The 26354-nt window shown below is 35.9% G+C and overlaps 1 protein-coding gene across 2 annotated transcripts in view; it reads left to right on the top strand.

Annotated features, from left to right (window-relative positions):
* LOC146998825 (uncharacterized) overlaps nt 1–26354 on the top strand; it is a 215673-nt gene that overhangs the window by 181024 nt on the left and 8295 nt on the right. The window contains exon 1 of one of the 2 annotated variants that reach the window (XM_085811708.1): nt 23800–25085. The exons of the other annotated variant lie outside the window; for it this stretch is intronic. Within the exon in view, the coding sequence (XP_085667834.1) occupies nt 24094–25053 (960 nt within the window). The 5' untranslated portion in view covers nt 23800–24093 and the 3' untranslated portion in view covers nt 25054–25085. Of the gene's footprint in view, nt 1–23799; nt 25086–26354 lie in introns of those variants that run through there. 2 annotated transcript variants of the gene reach the window in all.

Here is a 26354-nt window from a genome sequence, read left to right as displayed (position 1 = left end):
AAGGTAAGCGGCCTGCTTCAACTAACTCCATCCTCTATCTCGCTTGGCAAAAAGCCACAACTTAAGTACTTGGCGTTCACCAGACAAATTTTGCATAAATAAGTTAACGCTTTTAATTCTGGCCGGAAGTAGAAAATAAGAAGTGATAGTAAAGATTTAAAATAAAATAAACGTTAGTAAAACTTAAGATCCTTACATACTTCCCGCCAGAGTTAATTAGTTTTAAACTGAGGTCTAAAACGACCTTGTTGAAAACATTTAGCTCTAGAATCTAACGCGAGGCTAATCTTTTACAAACATTTCTCACTAGAAACTAGAAATTAAAAAAAAAAAAAAAAAAAAAAAAAAAAAAAGAAATTTGTTTTTACAATAGCAGCTCCAAGGACACGCAATTTTTCATCTGTACTGCATCTAAACAGGAGCTTTTATTCAAATCTGTTTCCTTCCAGAGATGTGGAAGGAAAACTAGTTTAATGAAATGTTACACAATGAAATGGCAAGTAACATGCATATTTATATTTCTCTTAACATTCTTATTTCATTCATGACTATTTTAATTATCTCTCCCCGTGCTCTCTGACATGTGTTGTAAAAGAACACCAAACACGAATGTGTTTATGTATACGTGTTCAACACTTCCTCCTACAATCAAAACACTAACGTGTTAAAAATTCAACATACCAAGCCCTCATAACACACCCTAACTTCAACTCTAAACCCTGAGGTACTATTCTGAAAGTGGCTAACTCTGAAGTGTAGCATCAGAGAGCCTAACTACATTCATTCAACCTTTAACACATATTCACCATGATTTGGTCTTTTTACAGTCACACGAATAAAAAAACATTTTAACATTACTTTCACTTTTACCATATCACGGTATTTCTTAACATTTAAAATAACAGTTCACATTGTATATAAGAACATATGAACATGCCGTTAATTTTACGCATTTGAAAACATACATTAGTAGTACATTGTTAACTTCTATTCTTTTCAAATCAAGTGCTAATTCTTCTACATTGAAATACTACATTTCAAAAAGTCTTTCAGACTAAAACTTCTTTCTTGCCAGGATGTTTTAAATAAAATTTATACAATAACTTTTACAATATTTAAGTCTTTACATATTCCTATTATACATCAACTTTTGTTTTACGCGCGAGTAATTGAAAAACATAATACCAAAATCGGTAACAACTCATTTCTCGCCTTTTTGGCGATAAAGGTAGACCTCGCATGACGTAAAACTTCTTGAAATCTGCCACTTGCAGTAAGAATGAAAGATTAACTTAAGTTTGCAAAGTAACATAAAATTTTACTTATCTTTGTTATATTCGGACATTCTTTTCTGAGCCCAGTCCTGGAAGGTAGCGCAGATTCTCGTTTGATTTATCCTCCTTCTTGTGCGGGCTCGCCCTTCAGGGCCTTCCTCTAGAAGCTTTCTTTTTTCTCCAGTTCGGTCACCCTTGAATACCTTCCTTTTCGCCGCTGCCTGTGGTCTTGGCCGTTTGATGGCAGCTGGTCTTGGCGGAACCGGGAGAATCCTTTCGCGTTCCTGCTTGGACCTCGTTGCTGGCCGTTCAAATTTTCCTTGTAACTTTTCCTCCGCCGCTGGTGGCCCTTCCGCAGTTCGGCGACATTTGCTGCGGAGAGTCCTGTCGGATGAGTAGATCTTCCGTTTTAGAGCCGGATTATAGTTGCCGTCATTTCTCCTGGCTCTCTTTGCATACGTCGTCCTTCTCCCTTCTTCATTCTGGGGGTGTTCGTGAGCTCTCTTTTCTGGACGGTGGAACGGTTTCTTTTTCTTGTAACCTTTAATTTTCCCGCGGGGAAACTTTCTTTTCACTTGCTCCTGCCTCTTAATGGCTTGCCCTTGTACTTGTCGTTGTTCCACCTCTGGAGCTTGTGCCCGCCGTGTCTGTCGTGCCGGATCCTGCAAAAGATCTGTAATTATTTGCATTTTATTACGATCATAGTAGGGTTTGATTTGATCAATGTTTGCGGAGCAGGTTTCACAATTCCTGGCTTTTAACACTACTACAGCGTGAGTTATATTTTCTATGACATATGGTCCTTCAAATCGTGGAAAAATTTTGGCAGTTTTATCTTCTGGTGCTGAAGATAGTGAATGCTTAATTTTTAACACTTCATCCCCTACTTTATAAGTTACTCCCCGTCGTTTCAAGTCATAATGCAGCTTTTGTTTTCTCTGTGCTACTTCAGTATTCTTTTTTGCTTCTTTAATTAGTTTTTCTATATCACCCATTTTAAATTCTGGGGCTCTTTGTTGCACATAAAATAATTTATCTAACGGCGTTATAATCTTTCTGCCTAAAAATAACTCAGCAGGAGTTTTGCCCGTTGTATCATGTTTTGCGGTCCTAAGGGCGAAAGCAAATTCATTGACATAGTTATCCCAGCTTTTATGAAAATTGTTAACATAACTACGGATAATTTTCACTATATTTCTATTCAGCCGTTCCGCTATATTTGATTGCGGCCGATACGGGACCATTTTTAAATGACATATGACCAGTTTTGGGCACATGTCTTCAAATACATTACTTACAAATTGAGGACCATTATATAACTTTTAGGGGCGCTCCGTATTTTAAAATATATTTATTTAAAATAGAATCAGTAACTAATTTCGCGGAGGCTCGTTTTAAGGGAACAATTTCGGTCCACTTACTAAAATGATCAACCATAACAAGGAGATAGCGACTTTTATTTAACTGACTTTTTGTGAAAGGGCCCAATAAATCGATGCCAATTATTTCATTTGGAAATTCGGATTTAATACTATTTAGAAACCCGGCCGGGCGGAAATTAATATAATTAACTGCTTGACATGTTGGGCAGGACTGGACATACGCCCTTGTTAACTTTTGCAGTTCAGGAAAATAGACTGCCTCGCGTACGCGTTGGATAGGTTTTCGAATACCAGCATGAGAAGCTAAAGGGCTGTCATGGAGCTCCTACAGGATATTTAATCTAAGACTAGCTGGGATAACAGGTCGAAATTCGTTGTTGGAATTCGTAGTTTTTGTATAAATTAATAGACCATCTATTAGTTCGTAATGGGCCGCCCTACTTCTTATCGCCACAATATCTTGGTGGCTAAAATTTTCAGGATCCTTTAAATACTCATAAATGCTTCCAAACTCAGGATCCTTACCCAGTTCGGTTATTACAGTTTCTCGGGAATTTATTGTACATGTTGTGAGCATTGCCACCTTTACAGTATTACCTTCTTCATCTATTTTAATTCTGGATAGGGCATCTGCTACGATATTTTCCTTTCCGGGGGTATGCTTGATTACCAGATTATATTCTTGTAGCTTGAGTGCCCATCTTATTAACCTTGGGGATAAGTTTTTCCCTGAGTACAATCTAGTTACCGCCGCATGATCAGTGTACACTGTTATTGGCGCCTTCCCAAAATAGACTCGGAACTTTTGCACTACTAACAGAACTGCAAGTGCCTCTCTCTCGGTTGCGGAATAATTTCTTTGTGTTTGATTTAAAGTTCGGCTAAAAAATGCCACGGGCTGCTGATTTTGCGAAAGTAGCGCTCCTACCGCATAATCCGAAGCATCCGCTGAAATTTCTAAATTCTCATCCTTTTCAGGAAATTTCAACAGAGGGGCTTGCGTTAATGCTTGTTTTAATTTTTCGAAAGAACTATTGGCTTCGGCCGTCCACTAGAATCTCGCCTTTTTCCTTTTTAATTTTAACAATGGTTCAGCAATAGCTGCAAAATCTTTTATAAAGGACCTATAATATGAACAAAGTCCTAGAAAAGAAGAGAGCTTCTTCGCCGTGTTTGGAGTCGGATACTTTTGTACAGCGATTATTTTTGATTCGTCTGTCTCTATTCCTTTCTGAGATATTTTGTAACCTAAATATTTTAATTGAGGGGCTGCAAATTTGCACTTTTCGACATTAACTTTTAGACCGGCTTCATTTAATAAAGAAAACACCTGTCTTAAATCCTGTACATGTTGGTCGAGATTATCACTAGTAATAATGATATCCTCTAAATAGATAAATGTGGACTTTCCATGAACAGGCCTTAACACAATGTCCATATATCGCTGAAATGTTGCCGGTGCCCCTGAAAGGCCAAATGGCATACGCAGAAATGCATAAGTGCCAGACGTGGTTATAAAAGCAGTCTTAGGCACGTCCTCAGGCCTAACCCCTATTTGAAAATAACCAGTCGTTAAGTCTAAAGTCGTCATATATTTGGTGGATGTTATGTTCCTTAGAATTTCTTCAATAATAGGTAACGGATATACCGGATATTTAGTTATGGAGTTTAATTTACGGTAGTCAATTGCGAATCTCCACATTTTTGGATGTGTCAATGGATAGTCATTATTTTTCTTACATAAAACCACCGGGCTAGCATAACTACTTGAGATGGGCGTTATGATCTTTTTACGTAGCTTATCGGTGATATGCCATTCTATAATTTTTTCCTTATTCTTATCATACCGGTATGCTTTGTGGCGAACTGGCATTGAATCTCCGGTGTCAATACTATGGTTAGTAACCTGAGTAAATCCTGGAATATCACTAAATAACGAAGCAAATTCACTTACCACTTGTCGGATTCTTCGTTGCTCTTCATTAGGCAGGTGGTCAAGGTTTAAAATCGGCGGTTCAGCCTTTTCTTCACGAACTGGTTTCATTGTCAGCTTAAGGGACGCTTCTTAAAAATCTAGCGTTGCTTGTGCCTCTGAAAGAAAATCTATTCCTAAGATAATATGTGCTTGCAGATTCTTTACTATGAAAAACATAACCTTTACTTGTTCGTCCTTGATACGGACATACAGCGGTAATTTACCTATACACTTACATCTTTCTCCTTGCGCAGCTAACACTGTCGTATTATCCGAATTATATATACGATATTTACGAAAATACTTCCTAAAAAAATCTTCTGCCACACAGGAACACTGCGCGCCTGTATCCAGGAGTGCGGTGGCTGGGATATTATTCACCAACACTTCAATCTTCGGAAGAGTCAAATTTTTCACCATTACTGTATTTAACTTGAAGGAAGAGGGGTTTTCGTGGCCTTCGGATTTCCGCACCCTCCCGTCAGCAGAAATTCGTTTTAGTTTAAATTATTTTTCATTTCCGTGCTTTTCTTCTTTTTCCACTGGCCTTGAGACTTTTTTCCTGGATTGCTATTGAACTGTGGACGTTCGCCGGCTGTTTTTGAATGCTCGGGTTTCCTTGCCCACTGATTCGCTTTGCTTCCGTAGCCGTGTGCTTCAGTTTGCTGTAGTCTTGGCGCACCAAATTGGTTTCGCTGTTGATAATGGCGTCTTCTTTCAATGTCCGCCGTTCTTCTACTTTCAAACTGGATTGCTAGCATAAAATAACTTTTCCAGTGTAGTCGGATTTCTTAATTGAATAAAGTCTTGCACTTGGGGCAGTAACCTCGGCAAAATCACTTGAATTATCTCAGGATCCGGACGGTTTCCTAACAAGATTTTGAAGACGTGAATTTTTCTTAAAATACAGCTTGAGAGATTTTCGATTCTTTGCTGATATATGCTGAAAAGTTCCGTTTCTAGTTTCGCACGATCCCTTACGACAGGGAAGGCTTTTACTAGGGCAGTCTTGAAATTCTCGTAAGTATAGGTGGGACTTCCTGCTTGACCCAAGAGACTTCTGCCTATACATTTGAACCAATTAAGCGCTTGGCCCCTCAAAGCGCTGGTAGCTAAGGTAACTTTTTGAAATTCGTGCACGGGGTAGAGCATGAAGTGGTCATCCAATTTTTCCAAAAAACTGGTTACCGGTGAGTTTCCATTAAATGTTGCTTCTGGTTTCATCGAAGCGCACATAGTCTGGACGATGTAACCAAATCTTTCCAGGGCGGCAGCTGGCATTTCTGGATTCTGAGCCGCTTCTGCAGGCAGCACAGGTTCTTCTTGAAACTCGGCCATGGTTATTCTTCTTCGTTGGGCGCCACTCTCAGGTTCAATGTTCCGTCTTACTTTCTTCGGGTATATGCAAGGACCTGACTCGGAACAGAGAGCTTACTAAAGCTATGTTCAATAACTGTGGGAAGTAGACAGGATACACAAGAAAGGTATACAAAACACTTTATTTTTCTCTCTTTACAATAATTTCCGTACTTCGGAATACAAAGACCCACTACTTGTGGTCTAAACGTAAGAATATAAAAATATTTAACTAAACTCTAACTTAACTTTGGAATAATAAACGTGGAAGATTAGCCTTATATTAACAGGAAGCCGTATGTAGTACAGAGAACTGTTAACACTACATATACGTTTAAAAATTATCACGAGGATTAAACCTCTGGCCTGGAAGGCAACCAGCAACTGAGTAAAACTTCTAAGGTAAGCGGCCTGCTTCGACTAACTCCTTCCTCTCTCTCGCTTGGCAAAAAGCCACATCTTAAGTAACGGCGTTCGCTACACAAATTTTGCATAAATAAGTTAACGCTTTTAATTCTGGCCGGAAGTAGAAAATAAGAAGTGATAGTAAAGATTTAAAATAAAATAAACGTTAGTAAAACTTAAGATCCTTACATAGGTGATGCAAAACCATTTGCAGGTATAACTGACGCCAAACCATATGGTTCATTAAATATAGAAAAATTTGAGTGTGTTGGACATATTCAAAAACGAATGGGAATATGGCTACGCAAATTAAAACTTGAAAGAAAAAAAGTAAAATTAAATGACGGTAAAATCTGTCTGGGAAAGGGAGACTAACAGATAAGTTAATAAATGAAATAACTTCGTATTATGGTAATGCGATTAGAGAATATAATGAGTCTGTTAGTGATATCAGAAAAGCCATTTGGGCAATTTACTACCAGAAAATATCGAGTGATGAAAAGCCGATTCATGACGTTTGTCCTACAAATGAAACCACATGGTGCAAATACAATATAGCTAAGCAAAATAAAGCTGATTATAAGCATATAAATTCTGAACCAGTCGCTGTAATGGAGGCAATAAAGCCAGTTTTTATAGATTTGTCACAACCTTCGTTATTGAGACGTTGCCTTGGCGGCAAAACACAAAATAATAATGAATCATTTAATTCCTGAATTTCGAAATTTTGTACAAAGACATGTCGTGCTGGTAGTAGGATAGTTCAAATTGCTGGAAATGAAGCAGTGATTGCTTTTAACGAAAGGTCTGTTGGTAGACATTCTGTAATGAATGAGCTACAGCTTTTTAGAAGTAAGTTTTCTATTGAAGGATTTTTACAAATCGATAACAAGAGAATAGATAACGCAGAAAAGAAAGGCTTGTCAGAAACAAAACAACAGCGTAAACTTGAAAGGCAGCAAAAAATGTCAGAAGTGCAGGCCTCCATAAAAATGATGGGGATGTTTATTGTGCTGGTGCGTTTTAATTTGTAAATAAAATTTTAGCAGTTTAGCATACAATTTGAAGTAAGTCGTAAAAGATTTTTTCACACATGTTAAATAATATGTATATTATACAATATAATACATATCATATGCTTAAATGCTTGAGTTTATTTAACTAAAGTGGTTATGTAAAAATAAATTTTTGTGCAAATATGCTACATGTATTTTAATATACGGCTATCACTCTGTCATGGTAATGTATATAGCAAAGTAAATTTAACGTGTTTCATACTAACAAAAGCTTCTGCAATTTATTAGGATTTATACTTTTTAAATGTATTTTGAAAATAAATATACTATGCACTTTATTATTAGAAAGTTATATACTGAAGTATTGGCATTAAAACTCAAATTTCTTAAAATACGGTTTTTCGCAGTTGTATACATAGCATTTAAAGCATGCTAAAGTTACATTGTGGAAGAACTATTAAATGTTTTATATGTTTGATATACAGTAATATATTACAGAGAACTTGAGCTAAGACATTTGGCTAAGACATTTGTCTATAAGTAAATTCTTATTTGTAAGGAAGTTTTAGTTTTATCATTCTTAGTCGATATGTTATACTTCGATGAATGTAGCAGTTTAGCATACAATTTCAAATAAGTCTTAAAGGTTTTTTTCCCACCTATGTTTAAATAATGTTGCATAATATGATACATATCATATGCTTAAATGCTTGAAAGTACTTAACTGATGTGGTTATGTAAAAATAAATTATTTGTTCAAATATGCTACACGTATTTTAATACACGGCTATCATTCTGTCATGGTATTTTATATAGTATGGTAATTTTAATGTGTTTCATATTGACAAAAGCTTATGCAATTTATTAGGATTTATACATTTTAAATATATCATTTTGAAAATAAATATACTATGCACTTTATTATTAGAAAGTTGTATACTGAAATATTTGCATCAAAACTCGATTTTCTTAAAATGCATTTTTTCCCAGTTGTATACATAGCATTTAGAGTATGCTAAAGTTACTCTGTGGAAGAACTATTAAATGATTTATATGTTTGATATACAATAATACATTACAGAGAACTTTACCTGAAACATTTTCCTATAAGTAAGTTCCAATTTGTAAGAAAAATTTAGTTGTATTATTGATAGCGTAGAAGTTTCAAATCATTTTTAGTTGATATGTTATACTTTGATGATGGCAGCTTATTTTACATTAATTATGCTTATACCAACTATTGGAAATTATATAATATTACAATATCTCTCACAAAATAAGCATTTTATATATTTTATAACAAGAGAAGTATTTAAAATAAATATTTACATTAAAACTTGATTATCTCAAAACATAAATTTTCACTGTTGCGCGCATGATATTTTAAAAACGGTTCTTGGTACACACTTTAAATTTAATGGACTTCTTTATATGAGTATTATCATCGAACTGAACCAAAAAATATATTGAATATTTTAATAGTCAAAAATTTTACGCATGGAAATATTAAAAATTTTTTATTAAAATGCATTGTATAAATTTCTTAAGATTTTTGGTTCACAGTAGTCTTTAGATGCTATACAAGCTGTATATTAACTATGAAGTTAAAATATATAACAGAATGTTTTAAATTGTGCACGCAAAGTGGGAGTATTACGTGAACATATAAAAAATTACCTCACAAAGAAGATTAAATTATAAAAACATTTGTGGCAACACAAACTATTTGCTTACTAATTCAGCTGCGCTATGTAGTCAGCTGTAAAAAACTGGAAGTAATAGCTTTAAAAATAAATATGCTATCCCAATTCTTACAACAGGATCATATTCAGAGATTTTGAGGGTTTTAAGGTGTACGAGACCCCTTAACGTAGTTCAATGGAGAACGTGATGCAACCACTTCTCATTCCCCAATGACTTTAGCTTTGGCACTTACGTTTCAACCGTCACAGGAATGACGGCCTTGATAATTCAACGAAAGAACATATTATTAGTACTCATTTCGTGCTCTTAACGTTCTTAGCATATTTCATAATGCCTTACCGGAAATTTCTGTTTTCAGCTATAATCCTGGAAGGAAAAGTTCTGTTCATGCTGGTTCTATCATCTCGACTTGAGGTTTTGGATGATGGTAAATTACTCATGTATCGATTGTTATACTAAGGGAACTCTATTTTTATGCCTCATGATTGAGAAGTCCAATATTGCCACCAACCATAACCGAAATCTGAAAGGATTTTATGTGGGACTTCTCAATATCTGGCAATCTCTGGCAAATTCCGCTCAACATCCACGATTTGTTTTCGTGACTTCTTGCTGATTAGCAGCATTATCTTCTGTGTCCTAATGTGTTCTGCAGTTCTTTCGTAAGTGTTCATCACCACTGCAGTTCTAGCATACTAAGGTCGCTTTCGTCTGACGTCTGTTCCGCCTTAAGACACTTACTTAAGTGGGTAGACTGCCTGGACGAGCTGTCACTTGTCCACTAGCTTCTGGGTTGGAGTAGTTCCGATTGGGCAATGGTGTGTGCAAGTTTCTGAAAGGACTGCCACGTTTTTCATGGCGTACACTCTAGGCATTTTTTAAATCCTTGAGATCCACTATTCGCAATTGTTTCTATACCTCAGGTTCCCGTATGCCACCGAGGAAGTATTTCATGGATTGTACTTCACGTATTTCTGTTGAGCAGTCAAAAAAGGAGAGATGGGAGAGCATTTCCATAACAATGGCGAGCTTCTGGATTATTTTGTTGAGCTTCTGCTGTCGAGATATTAACTGCAGCCTTCTGTAGTCTTTTAAACACTTCTTAGTAGAGCTTTCGCGTACCGGGTACAGCATCAAAATCTAGCCTCTGGGTTTCTAGAAGAGTGGGACCGATATCGTCTTCTTCTATTCTCAGAGAAGCTGCGAAATTACAGGTTTGTCTTCGGAATCCTACCCATTTCCATTTGGAGCTATACAGAACTGAGCCTTGTACATATGTCACATGTTTTTTCCATCACACGTGGAAAGCATGACAAAATGGGTCGGAAAACATAGGTACCTATTTAAAGGTATCACAATCGTCTCCAGTTGTCATTATGAATGTGTTAAAGCTGTCAGATTCTTTGGCGACAACAGCAGAGACTTTGTCATCGATTTGTTGTTCGACATCAGAAACTCTTCCTTTGATTTGTAGTTTGACAGCATTAACTCTTTCTTTGATTTGCTGTTTGACAGCAGAAACAAGTTCTCCAGTTTCTCTAACTCTCCTTTCGACCATGTTATTTCTGCTTTCAAAATCCTCGAAAATCTTCTACTGTTGTCTTTTATTTTTTCTTGACAGGCTTAAGTATCAATTTTGGATAGATTCCATCTTTCCTTGAACTGGTATTATTTCCCCTTTCTCTCTTTTGTTGGACGCATTTATCTCTTCTGTAAAGGAATCAACCTCTCCTTTTATATCTTCCTGGAATGCAGCAAAGACTGTCACAAGCTGCCTCAGATGCTCCTCAATTGTTCTTGTCACTAGCATTCTGTCCTACTTCTAACACCCAAAATTGTTCCTGGCATAAAGGTTCGTAAAGCATGCGGAAGAGCTGGTAGTTTGTTAGAATTTATTTGTCCCGAAAAAACACTAAACAATTCTGGAGTTTTTCGAAAAGTACGAGTAAAAAATATAATTCCAAAAATATACGAAATATAAAGGAACACTGCTAGTAGTTATCACTTTAAAGTGCTGAGAATGATGAAGAAAATACGATGAAAAGCGCAGGTAAAGAGCGAACATAAATCTGTCAATACTCCTTACTCTATGCTGAACTGCAGAGTTCAGAACTGAAGTTCATTCTGGTCTTATCTCATTTTCTCACTCTCCATACCAAAAGCCCGAAACTGACAAAACTGTTGGACGTTCGAAATTTTGGAAGAGAAAACAAATGAAGCCACAAGGAAAAATCTACATGGCTTATAATGATTGTCACATTAAAAAAAGGAGTTCTAAAGTATAACGCCAACTAAGGGCGTTACAATAATTTTTAAGCTCCGACCTCTCTCCGTCAAGACATGGAGAAACTACTGATGGTGTGAGTGAGAGAGAAGCAGCTTCAAGGAGGAACCTTAACACAAAGCATCTTTTGTGAGAAGGCACTATTACGAGTTATTTACGAGCGATTTACGGTTATTTTCTAAAGAAGATCCCACACACTTCTACAAACGTGGAATCGGAAGACCCGTTTAAAGCCAGTCGGGGCTGGTTTGACAACTTTAGGGAAAGGACCGACCTTCACTCCGTCGTCAGGCATGGTGAGGCAGCAAATCCGGATGTAAAGGCAGCTGATGTTTACATCAAAATGTTTTCCGAACAGATAGTAGCCAAAGGATACATCCCCCCAGCAAGTCCTCAACTGTGACGAGACAGGGCATTTCTGGAAAAGGATGCCGAATAGAACTTACATAACGGCAGAGGAGAAGATGCCAGGTCACAAACCCATTAAGGATAGATTAAATCTAGCAATTTGCGTCAATGCGAATGGCGACTGTAAAATCAAGCCTCCGTTAGTATACCATTCGGAAAACCCCAGAGGCTTTAAGTCATATAATATTTTAAAAGAAAACCTGCCAGTTATAATTTTAAGAAGATATGTGGAGGGCAAATCCGAAGGCGTGGGACAGAATGAACTTCTTTGTGGAGTGGATAATTCTGGTGTTCTGTTCTGGTGTTGGCCTCGACAATGCCCCTACTCACCCATCAAATCTCGAAGATGATTTACTCGAAGAGTTCAAGTATATAAAATTTCCCTACCTACCACCCAACACCACTCCTATCCTGCAGCCCATGGATCAGCAGGAGATTTCTAATTTTAAGAATTTGTACACCAAGGACATTTTTCGCCGCTGCTTTGAGGTGACAGAGAACACAAACCTTACCATTCGAGAGTTCTGGAAAAACCACTTTAACATCGTGATGTGCCTAAGAATTATTGTTCAGGCCTGGCTGGGTGTTACAACGTCTGCATGGAAGAAGCTGTGGCCTGAGGCTGTAGCTGAAAGAGAATTCGAAGGATTGGAACCGAAAGTGTCAGTGGTAGAGGAGCTTGTTTCTCTGGGAAAATCCATGAGTCTGGAGGTGGAGGAGAGAGATGTGAACGAACTCGTAGAGGAACAGTCTCAGGAGCTGACAACCGAGGAGTTACACGATCTGCATTTGCAGCAGCATACGGTGGTTCAACGAAAAATTAGTTTTGAAGAGGAGCCAGAGATGGAGGAGGTTATCCCTGCAAGAAATATAAAACAGATCTTGAGAATGTGGGATAAAGTTGTAGAGTTCGTGGATAAAAATCACCGCGAAAAAGTTGCAACTAGTCCTAAATCGGAGTTGTTCAACGAAACTTGCCTAACTCGATTACGCAATACCTTGACAGGTAGGAAGAAACAAACCTCCTTGGACAGTTTTTTTAAACGATCTGCGGGTGAAAATGAGCAGATCATGACAAAAAGAGCGAAGACCAGTGACAAAAATTAAGCGCTTCCGTAGGCACTTTTTCTTTTAATTATGTTTTTATAGAATATGTATTTGTTATTTATAAATAAAGGTTTCTTCTTGTTTTTGAATAAGAAACTACATTTTTCTTATTCAAAAACACTTAAAAAAACAGCTGAGGTCGTGTTTTGGGAGCTGGAACGGATTAATGGCATTTCGATTACTTTCAATGCGGAAAATTGCTTTGAGATACGAGCAAGGTTACGAAACATATTAAACTCGTTTGTCGAGGAACCACTGTACTTAATTATATAATCGTTAGCAAGCAGATAGTAATAAATAATTTTAAAACTGTGCTGCTATCAATATACAAATTATGTTGACTAGTATAATTAATTTAGAATTATGCGAATACATATAATATAAGATGATGTATGTTACTACAGATACGTGTTAATATAATACATATATAAGTCTGTGCATATATATGAAATCATAATTCTTTTTATACCAGTTAACAGTTAGAATTACTGAACAACCTTGAAAGGTTCCCCAAGAATGAAATATGGTGTAACAATGAACACTTAGTTTAGAAATTCGATTCTATTATATATTGTTGTAAAAGTCATTGTAAGAGTGAAAATTCTTCATTCTGCCTTAATGCGAGTTTTTGCGTTTAATGCGTTGTTTGGTGATTTTATGATCCCGAATTATATTGATGTGATATATTAATACTGCATTTGTAGACATACGTTTTCTGAGAAACGAGTCAAGGCGATTGATTTTTTGTAAAAATTTGGATTTATCCTTATTTTATTGACGTGCACCAGCACAGAATTGAGAATGGCTTGTGCTATGCTTCGATGGATGAAGAAGCGTTTGTAAGTAATGAATATTATGAACGTTTGAACATATTTAAATGAATAGTATTAAAAGTATATATTTACTTATATCATATACTAATAGTTTATGGTAAATTTTCATTATAAATCTCATCACAGTTTCATTTCTCATTCTATTGCATTTCTATAGCGGTACATACATTTTGTGGTTTACATATTGTAGATTGCATCAGTTTTGCAGCGCAATTTATTCCTCGGTATGTTACTTGTAGTGTTATTAGAAATTCCATTATTTTTGTATTTTTTCTGCAATTTTTAGTATCTTATTAAGAAATTTATGTTTTATTTCAAGATATATATGAAGTTGGTTATATCAAATGTTAAATAAACGTTGTTATTCAGGCAATAGCGTTAGCTTTATCCAGATAGATAAATGCATTTCTTAAATACTCAAGATATAAAGACACACTCGGATAGTAGATTCACTGACTTTACGTTTGTTAAGGGTTATATATATTCATTAAGGGCGTGTTCAAAACAACCATTGACGGGTAGTCTTGGCGTAATTCGGATTCATACCAAGCTTATCCATTTCTCAGGGCAATAATTTTCGTTATTTTTGCTAAACCATTTACGAAAATATAATTTTCCGAATGCTGAACTCTTATGCATGAAAAGACAGAAGTTAAGATATTTGTTTTGCAATTTGATGCAAAATTCGTATTTTTAAAACACTGATGTATATGTTCTTTTTTTTAAATTCTGCCAGTATATAACATTATATAACATTCTTGTGTTATCACCATTTATAGGTGTCGCTTGCTGTACAGCCTGCTGAATACATTTTACTTTCTAGGTATCTACAATTACATCGTGTTGTTTCGGTACGAACAGGGGCGAAGTATTCATTACTTAGATACATTTAAAGATAATTAATTAATTTTTTTCTGATTTTGATATCTATAATATATAGACAGGATTACTGATAAGAAATTTAAGAAAATAGTAAATGAAGAAGTAAATAGAAAAATTTCTTTCAGGTATTGTGAGATGTCAATATAAACTTCATACATTTTACTAGGGGGCTGTTGACAAAGCAAAATCTTTACTATATATGTCTACGAGCTCTACGTATACAGTGTGTTGCTCAAAGTAAACTTCCTGCATTGTGAAGAGTACTACGTGTATGTCGTGATGTGTTCATGCGAAGCTTGTTTCCTCGTATGAGCTCTGCCTCTTCGAACCGAAATTGTCCGTAATCTGCAGCGTCTTGAGTTGTTTATGCAGCTTCTTGAGCTGTTCTGGTATTTCCTGTCGAATCTGACGATGACGCGGACAGTCTTGCATCCTTCGTTTACTTGCGACTTCTTCCCGTCATCGCGCATATTCTTTTGACGTTCCGCTTTCCTAATGGGCCTCCGTTTCGCTTCTGCTTACCTTTCCGGAGCACGCAGTGATTCTTGGTTTTCTGAAGGTCTTTTGCGTCTGCTACTAGTTTCTGATACAGTTTGAGCCAGCGAAGTTTCTTGAGTTGTTGCTTGTCTGCTGGAACTCCTATTCGTTTCTTCTTCAGTTTCTTGAATGCGTAACCTTTCTTGTCACTATGCTTGCCTGCTGAGTTTCTAGTTGTATCTTCATTCATTTTTGAAGCATGCAAGTTTTCTTCTACTTGCCTGCTGAGTCTCCTAGTGCTTTTTACTTCATTTTTTATGTAGCTCGCTGTAACATTTGTGCTGTCTTCTTGCGTTCAGACATTTTAGTAAATTGAAAAAAAAATTATGTAACTGTAGTAAAGTAACATTCATCTAAAATATGTTAAATACCTACAGAAGTTTAAACTTCTACTCAGAAAGGAACTATACAATAAAAGAAATTAAATTTTTATAAATAAAATTAGAATAGCATAAAATGCATAGAAACATTTCATTATGAAGAAAATGTATTCATTCTTTCCAAGCAACCAGCTATTCGTAAATAAATTTTTCTTGCCAAGTCAGGAAACAAAGAACTTTGACACTTGGGGTAATACATTTGAAGTTATGATTTAAATTTATTTTAATATAACAAATTTGCAAAATCTCAATAAAAGAATTAACGTAGCGATAGCATATCGTGTCACGTATCTAAAGGTGAAACATAAAAGTTGCCAAAAGCAGCTATTCATTTAAAATACTGAAATTAACGAAATATTTTTCGACATACAGTGACGTTATATGGAATCACGTGCTTTCTTCAACTCAGAATATAACCGTAAATAATAACAATAAGTTTCGAGTTTGGCAATACTATTTATTTCATATTTTTTTAACTTAAAAATTTCTCTTAAACAATACGATTTGAGAGTGAGAAGAGCCATCATTTTTCTAAATAAAGCAATTTGATCTCCAGCGCTTTCCGAAATTTTATATAACATCTCGAGTGATAGTCGTAGGAAGATAACAATAGTCGAAAAGTTTTACCAAGAATTTTTCAAATCCGAGGGTACCTCCTTCTAAACTCAAATCTCCCCCCCCCCCGTTCCGGAGGATATGATGTTACGAAGAAAAAAAAAAAAAAAAACAAAGAGGCAAAATCCCACATATATTTAAACTGCTGACTCCTGTTTACAATATTCAATTTCCTTTAAAAACATTAAGCTTCATTTAAATAAAAGGAAAATAAATTCACACATTTTCCCTAGCTTTCAAGCTTTTATTGTACTTTTAAATATTCTTTTTGTCACTGTTGCGCAAGTTTTCCGCGGCGTCATTAGGAGCCGTAGGTCGAAAACATATAAGAATCATTGCTGTAAATAATGATCATATGATAAATTGCATACATATGCGATTCTTTTGATTAGAATTTGAGTACAATTCTTTATACATCAGCTACTATGCCCCTTTATGTAACGACAAGGATTATTTTCAATGATTATCCGATGAGAATGATTCTTTACAATGATTATTTGATGACAAAGATCATTTGCAAAGAATATTAAAGCCGATGACTACGATTACTTAAATAGAATATGCATGTCATTCGATGACAACGATTATTTCCAAAGAATCTTCGATCACGTCACTATTGTATATCGCTATACTTCTGGGTTTGGGGGGTTGTGTATTATACTACGGCCCTGTAATTAAGCGTTTTAAATGACATCAAAAACGTTAGTAAAACTTAGGATCCTTACATACTATCCGCCAGAGTTAATTAGTTTGAAACTGAGGTCTAAAACGACCTTGTTGAAAACTTTTAGCTCTAGAATCTAACGCGAGGCCAATCTTTTACAAACATTTCTCTCTAGAAACTAGATATTAAAAAGTCGTTTTTACATTATCATCTCTATGGACAAGTATTTTCATCTGTACTGCATCTATAAACAGGAGTTTCTTAGTTGAAATCTGGTTCCTTATGGAAGGAAAACTAGTTTAATGAAATGTTACACAATCAAATGGCAAGTAACATGAATATTTATATTTCTCCTTTAAAATTCTTATTTCATTCATGACGTTATTTAATTATCTCCCCGTGCTCTCTGACTTGTGTTGTAAAGAAAAACACCAAACACGAGCGTGTCTATGTACAAGTGTTCAACACTACCGCCTGCAATCAAAGCACTAACGTCTTAAAATTCAACATAACAAAACCTCAGAACACACCTTATATTCATCTCTAAACCCTGAGCTACAATTCTGAAAAGTGGCTAACTCTGAAGTGTAGTGTCAGAGAGCCTAACTACATTCATTCAACCTTTATCACATATTCACAATAATTTGCTCTTTTTACAGTCACACGAATAAGTTAAAATTTTTGGCATTACTCTAATATTTTTACTTTTAACATATCACAATATTTCTTAACTTTTAAGATAACAGTTCACATTGTATATAAGGACATATTAACATGCCGTTAATTTTACGCATTTTAAAACATACATTAGTAGTACATTGTTAACTTCTATTCTTTTCCAAGCAAGTGCCAGTTCTTCTGCATTGAAATTCTACATTTCAAAAGTCTTTCAGATTAAAACTTCTTTCTTGCCAGAATCTTTTAAATAAAATTTTATACAATAATTTTTACAATTTTCTTAAGGTACCTTTCTCAAAGATTATCAATGCTTTTTCAATATTCAAGTATTTACACATTCCTATTATACATTAATTTTAGTTTTACTCGCGAGTAACTGAAAAACAATACCAAAATAGGTAACAACTCCTTTCTCGCCTTTTTGGCGATAAAGGTAGGCCTCACATGAGGTAAAAATTCTTGAATTCTGCCACTTGCAGTAAGATTGAAAAATTAACTTACGGTTTCAAAGTAACATAAAGTTTTACTTATCTTTGTGATATTCAGACATCCTTTTTTCTGCCCAGTCCTGGAAGGTAGCGAAGACTACGGTCTGGTTGATCTTCCTTCTTGTGCGGGTTCGCCCTTCGGTCCCTTCCTTTAGCATCTGCCTGTGGTCACGGCCGTTTGATGGCAGCTGGTCTTGGCGGAACCGGGACAACTGTCTCTCGTTGTTGCCTGGATCTCGTTGCTGGCTGTTCAAATTTTTCTTGCGTCTTTGCATCTGCAGCTGGTCTTCCTTCATCAATTCGTCGACATTTGCTGCGTAGACTCCTATCCGATGGGTAGATCTTCTGTTTTGGAGCCGTGTTATAGTTGCTGTCATTTCTCCTGGCTTTCTTTGCATTAGTCGTACTTCTCCCTTCTTCATTCTGGGGGTGGTCGTGCTCTCTCTTCTCTGGTCGGTGGAACGACTTCTTTTTCTTGTTACCTTCAGTTTTCCAACGGGGGAACTTTCTTTTCAATTGCTCCTGTCTACTAATGGCTTGCCCTTGGGATTGTCGTTGTTCCACCTCTGGAGCTTGTGCCTGCCGTGCCGGATCCTGCAAAAGATCTTGAAATATTGGCATTTTATTACGATTATAAAATGGTTTTATCTGGTCTACGTTTGCGGTGCAGGTTTCACCATTCCTGGCTTTTAACACCACTAAGCATGAGTTACTTTTTCTATGACATATGGTCCTTCAAATCGTGGATAAAATTTAGCAGTTTTATCTTCTGGTGCTGAAGAAAGTGAATGCTTAATTTTTAACACTTCATGTCCTACTTTATAAGTTACTCCCCGTCGTTTCATATCATAATAAAGCTTCTGTTTTCTCTGTGCTACTTCAGTGTTCTTTTTTGCTTTTTTAATTTATTTTTCTATATTGCCCATTTTAAATTCTGGGGCTCTTTGTTGAACATAAAATAATTTATCTGACGGCGTTATAATCTTTCTGCCTAAAAATAACTCAGCAGGAGTTTTGCCCGTCGTATCATGTTTTGCGGTCCTAAGGGAGAAACCTAATTCATTGACATAGTTAACCCAGCTTTTATGAAAATTTTTAACATAACTACGGACAATTTTCATTATATTTCTATTGACCCGTTCCGCTATATTTGATTGCGGCCGATACGGAACCATTTTTAAATGACGTATGCCCAGTTTTTGGCACATGTCTTCAAATATATTACTTACAAATTGAGGACCATTATCCGATATTACTTTTAGGGGCGCCCCGTATTTTAAAATATATTTATTTAAAATAGAATCAGTAACTAATTTCGAGGAGGCTCGTTTTAAGGAAACAATTTCGATCCACTTACTAAAATAATCAACCATAACAAGGTGATAGCCACTTTTATTTAACTGACTTTTTGGGAAAGGGCCCAATAAATCGATGCCAATTATTTCCTTTGGAAATTCCGATTTAATACTATTTAGAAACCCGGCCGGGCGGAAATTAATATAATTAACTGCTTGACATGTTGGGCAGGACTGGACATACGCCCTTGTTAACTTTTGCAGCTCAGGAAAATAAACTGCTTCGCGTACGCGTTGGATGGTTTCTCGAATACCAGCATGAGAAGCTAAAGCGGAGTCGTAACTCCTGCAGTACGTTTAATCTAAGACTAGCTGGGATAACAGGTCGAAATTCGTTGTTGGAATTCGTAGTTTTTGTATAAAATAATAGACCATCTATTAGTTCGTAATGGGCCGCCCTATTTCTTATCGCCACAATATATTGGTGGCTAAAATTTTCAGGATCCTTTAAATAATCATAAATATTTTTAAATTCAGGATCCTTACTCAGTTCGGTTATCACAGTTTCTCGGGAATGTAACTTACATGCTGTGAGCATTGCCACCTTTACAGTATTAACTTCTTCATCTATTTTTATTCTGGATAGGGCATCTGCTACGATATTTTCCTTTCCGGGGCGTGTGCTTAATTACCAGATTATACTCTTGTAACTTTAGTGCCCATTTTATTAACCTTGTGGATAAGTTTTTCCCTGAGTACAATCTAGTTCCCGCCGCATGATCAGAATACACTGTTATTGGACCTTTCGAAAATAGACTCGGAACTTTTGCACTGCTAACAGAACTGCAAGTGCCTCTCTCTCAGTCGCGGAATAATTTTTTTGTGTTTGATTTAAAGTTCTACTAAAAAATGCCACGGGCTGCTGATTTTGCGAAAGTACCGCTCCTAGCGCATAATCCGAAGCATCCACTGAAATTTCTAAATTCTCATCGTTTTCAGGAAATTTCAAAACAGGGGCTTGCGTTAATGCTTGCTTTAATTTCTCGAAAGCACTATTGGCTTCGGCCGTGGACGAGAAAATTGCCTTTTTCCTTTTTAATTTTAACAATGGTTCAACAATAGCTGCAAAATCTTTTATAAAACTCTAACTTCAATCTTTGGAAGAGTCAAAATTTTCACAATAACTGTATTTAACTTGAAGAAAGAGGGCTTTTCTTGGCCTTCGGATTTCCGCACCCTCCCGTCAGCAGAAATCCGTTTTAGTTTAATTTTCTTTCTTCCTTTCCATGCCTTCCTTGTTTTTCCGCTGGCCTTCAGACTTTTTTTCTGGCTTACTATTGAACTGTCGACGTTCGCCGGTTGTTTTTGGATACTCAGGTTTCCTTGCCCTCTGATTCGATTTGCTTCCGTAGCCGTGTTCTTGCCTTTGCTGTGGTCTTGGCGCACCAAATTGGCTTCGTTGCTCAAACTGGCGTCTTCATTCGATGTCCGCCGTTCTTCTATTTTCAAACTGGATTGTTAGCTCAAATAACTTTTCCAGTGTAGTCGGATTCCTTAATTAAAAAAAGTCTTGTACTTGGGGAACTAAACTCGGCAAAATCACTTGAATTATCTCAGGATCCGGACGGTTTCCATACAAGAGTTTAAAGACGTGAATTTTTCTTAAAATAAAGGTGGAAAGATTTTCGATTCGTTGCTGGTATATGCTGAAGAGTTCCGTTTCTAAACTTGCACGATCTCTTACGACAGGGAAGGGTTTTACTAAGGCAGTCTTAAAATTTTCGTAAGTATAGGTGGGACTTCCCGCTTGACCCAAGAGGCTTCTGCCTATACATTTGAACCAATTAAGCGCTTGGCCCCTCAAAGCGCTGGTAGCTAAGGTGACTTTATGGAACTCATGGACTGGATACAGCATGAAGTGGTCATCCAATTTTTCCAAAAAACTGGTTACCGGTGAGTTTCCATTAAATGTTGCTTCTGGTTTCATCGATGCGCGCATGGTCTGTACGATGTACCCAAATCCTTCCAGGGCGGCAGCTGGCATTTCTGGATTCTGAGTCGCTTCTGCAGGCACCACAGGTTCTTCTTGAAACTCGGCCATGGTTATTCTTCTTCGTCGGGCGCCACTATCAGGACTTGTATTCCTCTTTACTTGCTTTGGAAACATGAACTATCCTGACTCGGAACAGGGAGCTTACTCAAGCTATGTTTACTAAATTACGTGATTCAAATCTTATTTATTGCAACAACTTAAACTGTTATGACACTTTCAATTGCACAAGAGGCCCTTGCTTTTACAACTGCATTTATTTGCGGAACACTTCCTTTTGCAATAACAGTGTGTACATATACTCCTCTCTTTTCAATCTACACCAGAGCATATCTGTGATTGTCGACATACACCGGTGAGGGTCCGAATGTAGAAGAATGTAATGCAATATTCGATCTTTCACCGACGTATTTGGTGAATGTTAACATTCTCCGGTGAAAGTCGACATTCTTTAATTTCGGTCTTTCGAGGTAACATATTTTTATACGATTATATACATATATATATATATATATATATATAATATATATAACACTTTAAATTGCACAAGAGGCCCTTGCTTTTACAACTGCATTTATTTGTGGAACACTTCCTTTTGCAATAACAATGTGTACATATACTCCGCTCTTTTCAATCTACACCAGAGCATATCTGTGATTATCGAAGTACACCGGTGAGGGTCCGAATGTAGAAGAATGTAATGCAATATTTGATCTTTCACCGACGTATTTGGTGAATGTTGACATGCTCCGGTGAATGTCGATATTCTCCAATTTCGGTCTTTCACGGTAACATATGTTTATAAGATTATATATATATATATATATCTCGTGTATATATATTGTTTATATATATATATATATAATCGTTTATTGCAATGTATTGTCGGAAACGCTTTCCTGGCCCATAGTGACGAGAGACAACACAAGAAAAATATGGTACGAACATTGTAAAGATATTTTTTTATTTTCCTTAGCGCAGCGGAAACCAAGAAATAAGAACAAAAGCAGGGGATCGCCATCAAAGAAAGTATTCGAAAGTTCCTTCGGAACGTATCCTAAACATGGGTTTGGTAGAGATAGTCCAGTGCATTGTTCAGCAAGATCACGAGAACTAACTTGCATTATCAGTTCGTCTCGGGGTACTTCAACACATAAGTGCACGAAACCCCAGTTAGAAGTCCAACAGGAACTTGTGGCACATATTGTGGCAGGTGCTGGTAAAGTCCTGGGGATGCACGGTATTTTCCAGAGCATGTCATGTTGGATGTACGAGAGATGGGATACCCGTAACAGGGTGCAGGTCGTAATTTCGAACACCTTTTTTGAGGTCCATAAGTGTCTAATTTTGTTCCTACTTTTTAATTTCTCTTGTGCTAAGCGTAACTGGTGTCCGATCTTTCTTGTGTTTTGTGTTGTTTGCACCGGCCAGGAAAGTGTTTTCGGCCATGTTTTGCCATTTAATTTTTCGTCATCGTCGTCTCTCTCATATATGTGTATAATTACATATGACTCAAGTGTTGCTACTATATGATGACATTTACAAACACGGTGTTTAAAATGCTACATATTCCCATCCGAAAATATATTTTTCTTTTCCTCTTGCCCTTCAAATAAGATATATGTGTCCTTCATTGCAAAATTACCTGGAACTTTAATTTTCCTTTTTTCGAGGACAATGGAGAGCATATTTCAGTATAGGCAGCTGTCAATATTCAAACATCAAATTGTAAAAGCCATTAAAGTGTGGCCGAAATGATCAGAAGGGCTAAATTCGCATAAGGATTTAGGAAATACATTTTGAATGATTTTGTAAATTTTCCTTCAATAAATTTAATGCAACAGGCAAAAGAAATTACAGGGAACAATAAATATAGGAGAAAACAGGTATATCTTTTCCTAATTTACTTTGATTTGATTGATTTCTTTCTTTCTTCCTGTATAAATAAATAAACTTTAAGAATGCAACTGAAGAATGAGAATAAAAGTTTCAATTGAAACAAATGGTGGCAAAAATCCTAGTGCGGCTCTGATGGACTACGAAAAAGACCAGCAATATGATCCGAATTTTGAATAACGAGAGAAAATTTGAAATCTGTGCAGCCAGCGATGCAAAGAGACTCGTTAAAATACAGGTTTGGCTGATTCAGAAAGAACGTTACGTGTATATCTTCTAAAATGCTTTTTCCATCCTTTGTTTGTAGTTGTTTCCCTTTTCATTTCAGTTTCCTTTTTTCCTCCTATTTTGCAATTTTCGTCATTGTTTCCCTCTGTTTTTAAGCCACCTGTTTATTATTTCTGTTATTATTATTGCAACTTATGTAAAAATTAAGTAAGGAAAAGTAAGGCACTGAAACTTTGCAAATTATTACGCTCTACGTGAGATTCATGGAGGCCGCTTATTGCATACAAATAACGCAAAATACTTTAACTTATCTGCTTGGCTTTAGGTCAGAACAACGAAAACAACAAATTCACCCTTTGTAGAAAACAATTCTGCCAGGCAATAATCTACGGGGAGTTTTTTCCCTATGAAACTGAGCCAAAAGTGTTATATAGTATCTAAATATGGAAGTGTTGTACATGTTAAACGTGATCGTCATTGCATTACTTTCACTATTTTACTAATGAAATAAAGATATACCGATTTTTTTGTAGATTGGAAAATCCTCCTTGTGATCATGAAAAGGAGCAAAAACTGGAAAACGAGAAAGAACTGGAAAACGAGAAGGAACTGGAAAAGAAGCGAGAACCGGAAAATATGCAAAAACTGGAAAAGAATCAAAAACTGAATAAAAAGGAAGAACAGGAAAAGAAGGAGAAACTGGAAAAGAAGCAAGAACTCGAAAACAAGAGAAAACTGGAAATGACACAAAAACTAGAAAAGAAGCAAGAACTGAAAAAGAAACAAAAGCTGGAAGAGATACAAAAACTAGAAAAGAAGCAGGAACAGGAAAAGATACAAGAATTAGAACAGAAGCAAGAACTGAAAAAGAAGCAAAAATTGGAAAAGAAGCAAGAAATGAAAATGAAACAAGAGCAGAAAAAGAAGCAAAAACTGGAAAAGAAGGAAGAACTGAAAAACAAACAAAAACTGGAAAAGCAACAGAAACTAGAAAAGAAGAAAGAACTGGAAAAGAAGCAATTACTGGAATGGATTCAAAAACTAGAAAAGAAAGAAGAACTGAAAAAGAAGAAAATACGGGAAGGAATACAAAAACTAGAAAAGAAAGAAGAACTGAAAATGGAGAAACATATTGAAGAGATGCTAAAACAAGCACACAAAAGTGAACTGGAAAGGCAAAAGTTGAGGGAAAAATTGCAAAAACCAAAAAAGAGAGACCTGAAAATGAAGAAGGAACTGGAAAAAATGCAAAAACTGGAAAAGAAGCAAGAGCCGGAAAAGATGCCAGAAATGGAAAATATAGAGGAGTCTGAAAAGACGCAATACCTGGAAAAGAAGCAAAAAACGGAAAAGATTCCAAATCTGAAAGACAAGCTGGAACCGGCCGGAAAAGAACTGTCAAACCCGAAAAGGAAACCGGTTGAACTGCGAAAAGAGCCAGAACTGGATACCGACTGTAGAACGATTGATTTAATAACCAAACGAAGCAAGACCCGGAAAAGAAAAATAGAACAAATAAATCATATACCTGCTTCATTTTACCAAAATTTATTATCAACAACATTTTTATTATCAAGAACTTTATGGTGTTCTTAGTATATGGACGGCATTTGATAATATTTTGCTCGGTAAGTGTAACTACTGATATATTATAAGCTAGTAATTAGTCATGCTAACTTTAAGATACCAGTATTATTTTAGCAGCAACTAAGTACACTCTTTCGTAGTTCAGATCTATGTTTTCAGTGCCTTTCATGGCTGCGAGGTCTTCCGGTTTTACCTGGAAAGTCACAGTTTATTGACTTTTTTAACACATAGCTTTACACATGACAATATTTTTCAACAATAAATTTATGTTGTGCTACTGGCTTTAAATTGTGCAAATAAATATTGCACGGCATATCTTTCATAATTGAACTCATGAAATTAATTTATACAAATTTCATTTTAAAATTTGTTTGACCCTGAGCTGTCTTATCCAACTGCAGATATTCATAGAACTTTATATCAAGGTTCAAAGAAACGTTCAAAAAGGAATGTTTATCCACTTTTAATTATGTGTTAATCAGCATGATTTGCATTACTAAGATTGTAATTCTAAACAAATTAAAAGCTATTGTAGTATGTACATTAGCTTTTCATTTGCTTTCACCTTGTTTAAATTCAGTTTGACATACCACAGTTTCCGTCTCTACTCAGGATTTTTTCAGTGTAAAAATTCAAGATTACAAATTGAAATGAGCGAAAGAAATAACTTTTAAAATGTGTGTATACATTACATCAGAATCATAATATAATTAGATAAATAAACTGAATAATATGTTATAAAGCGAATTTATATCAATTTCGATTTCTTTCAAAATAGAAATTCCTTCGCACCTCACAAATCTCACAGAAACTCTCGGTTTGTGATTCGTGAGCTTTAGTTTTTTATATTTGGAATTTGGCAGCAATATGATTCACTGTTACGATGCAAATTCTTGCTCACAAATTGGTTATCTAACTAGAAAATGGTATAATTAAAATAAAATGAATATTATTAGATGGAAATGTTGGTTTCCTTTGCGTTTATCTGAATGGTATCGTATATATAAACCTGTTGGAGACGTTTTTTTCCCACACATCGAATAGAGACACATAGTCACATAATACAAATAATATGAATACAAGAATATAGTGTAAGATGATGCTCTACCACATTTCTCTATTACTTAAGACTGCGAAAGATTTGTTAAAGCATTACAGGATCATACTCTGATGGATCTCGCCGTTCTGTTTCATTTTCTGCCCTCGAAAACACATTATCTTAGTACAATAGATTACTTTTGAAGGAATGGATTATTTGAAAACATTGTAACTGTAAGAATTATTCTCTGACGTTATTACTGAAAAAGCGG

Source organism: Stegodyphus dumicola, chromosome 2 (genome assembly GCF_044657685.1).
Source record: "Stegodyphus dumicola isolate Sdum_Otavi_A_Nest chromosome 2, ASM4465768v1".
Classification (NCBI taxonomy): Eukaryota; Metazoa; Arthropoda; class Arachnida; order Araneae; family Eresidae; genus Stegodyphus; species Stegodyphus dumicola.
This window is presented reverse-complemented; position numbering and strand designations above follow the sequence as displayed.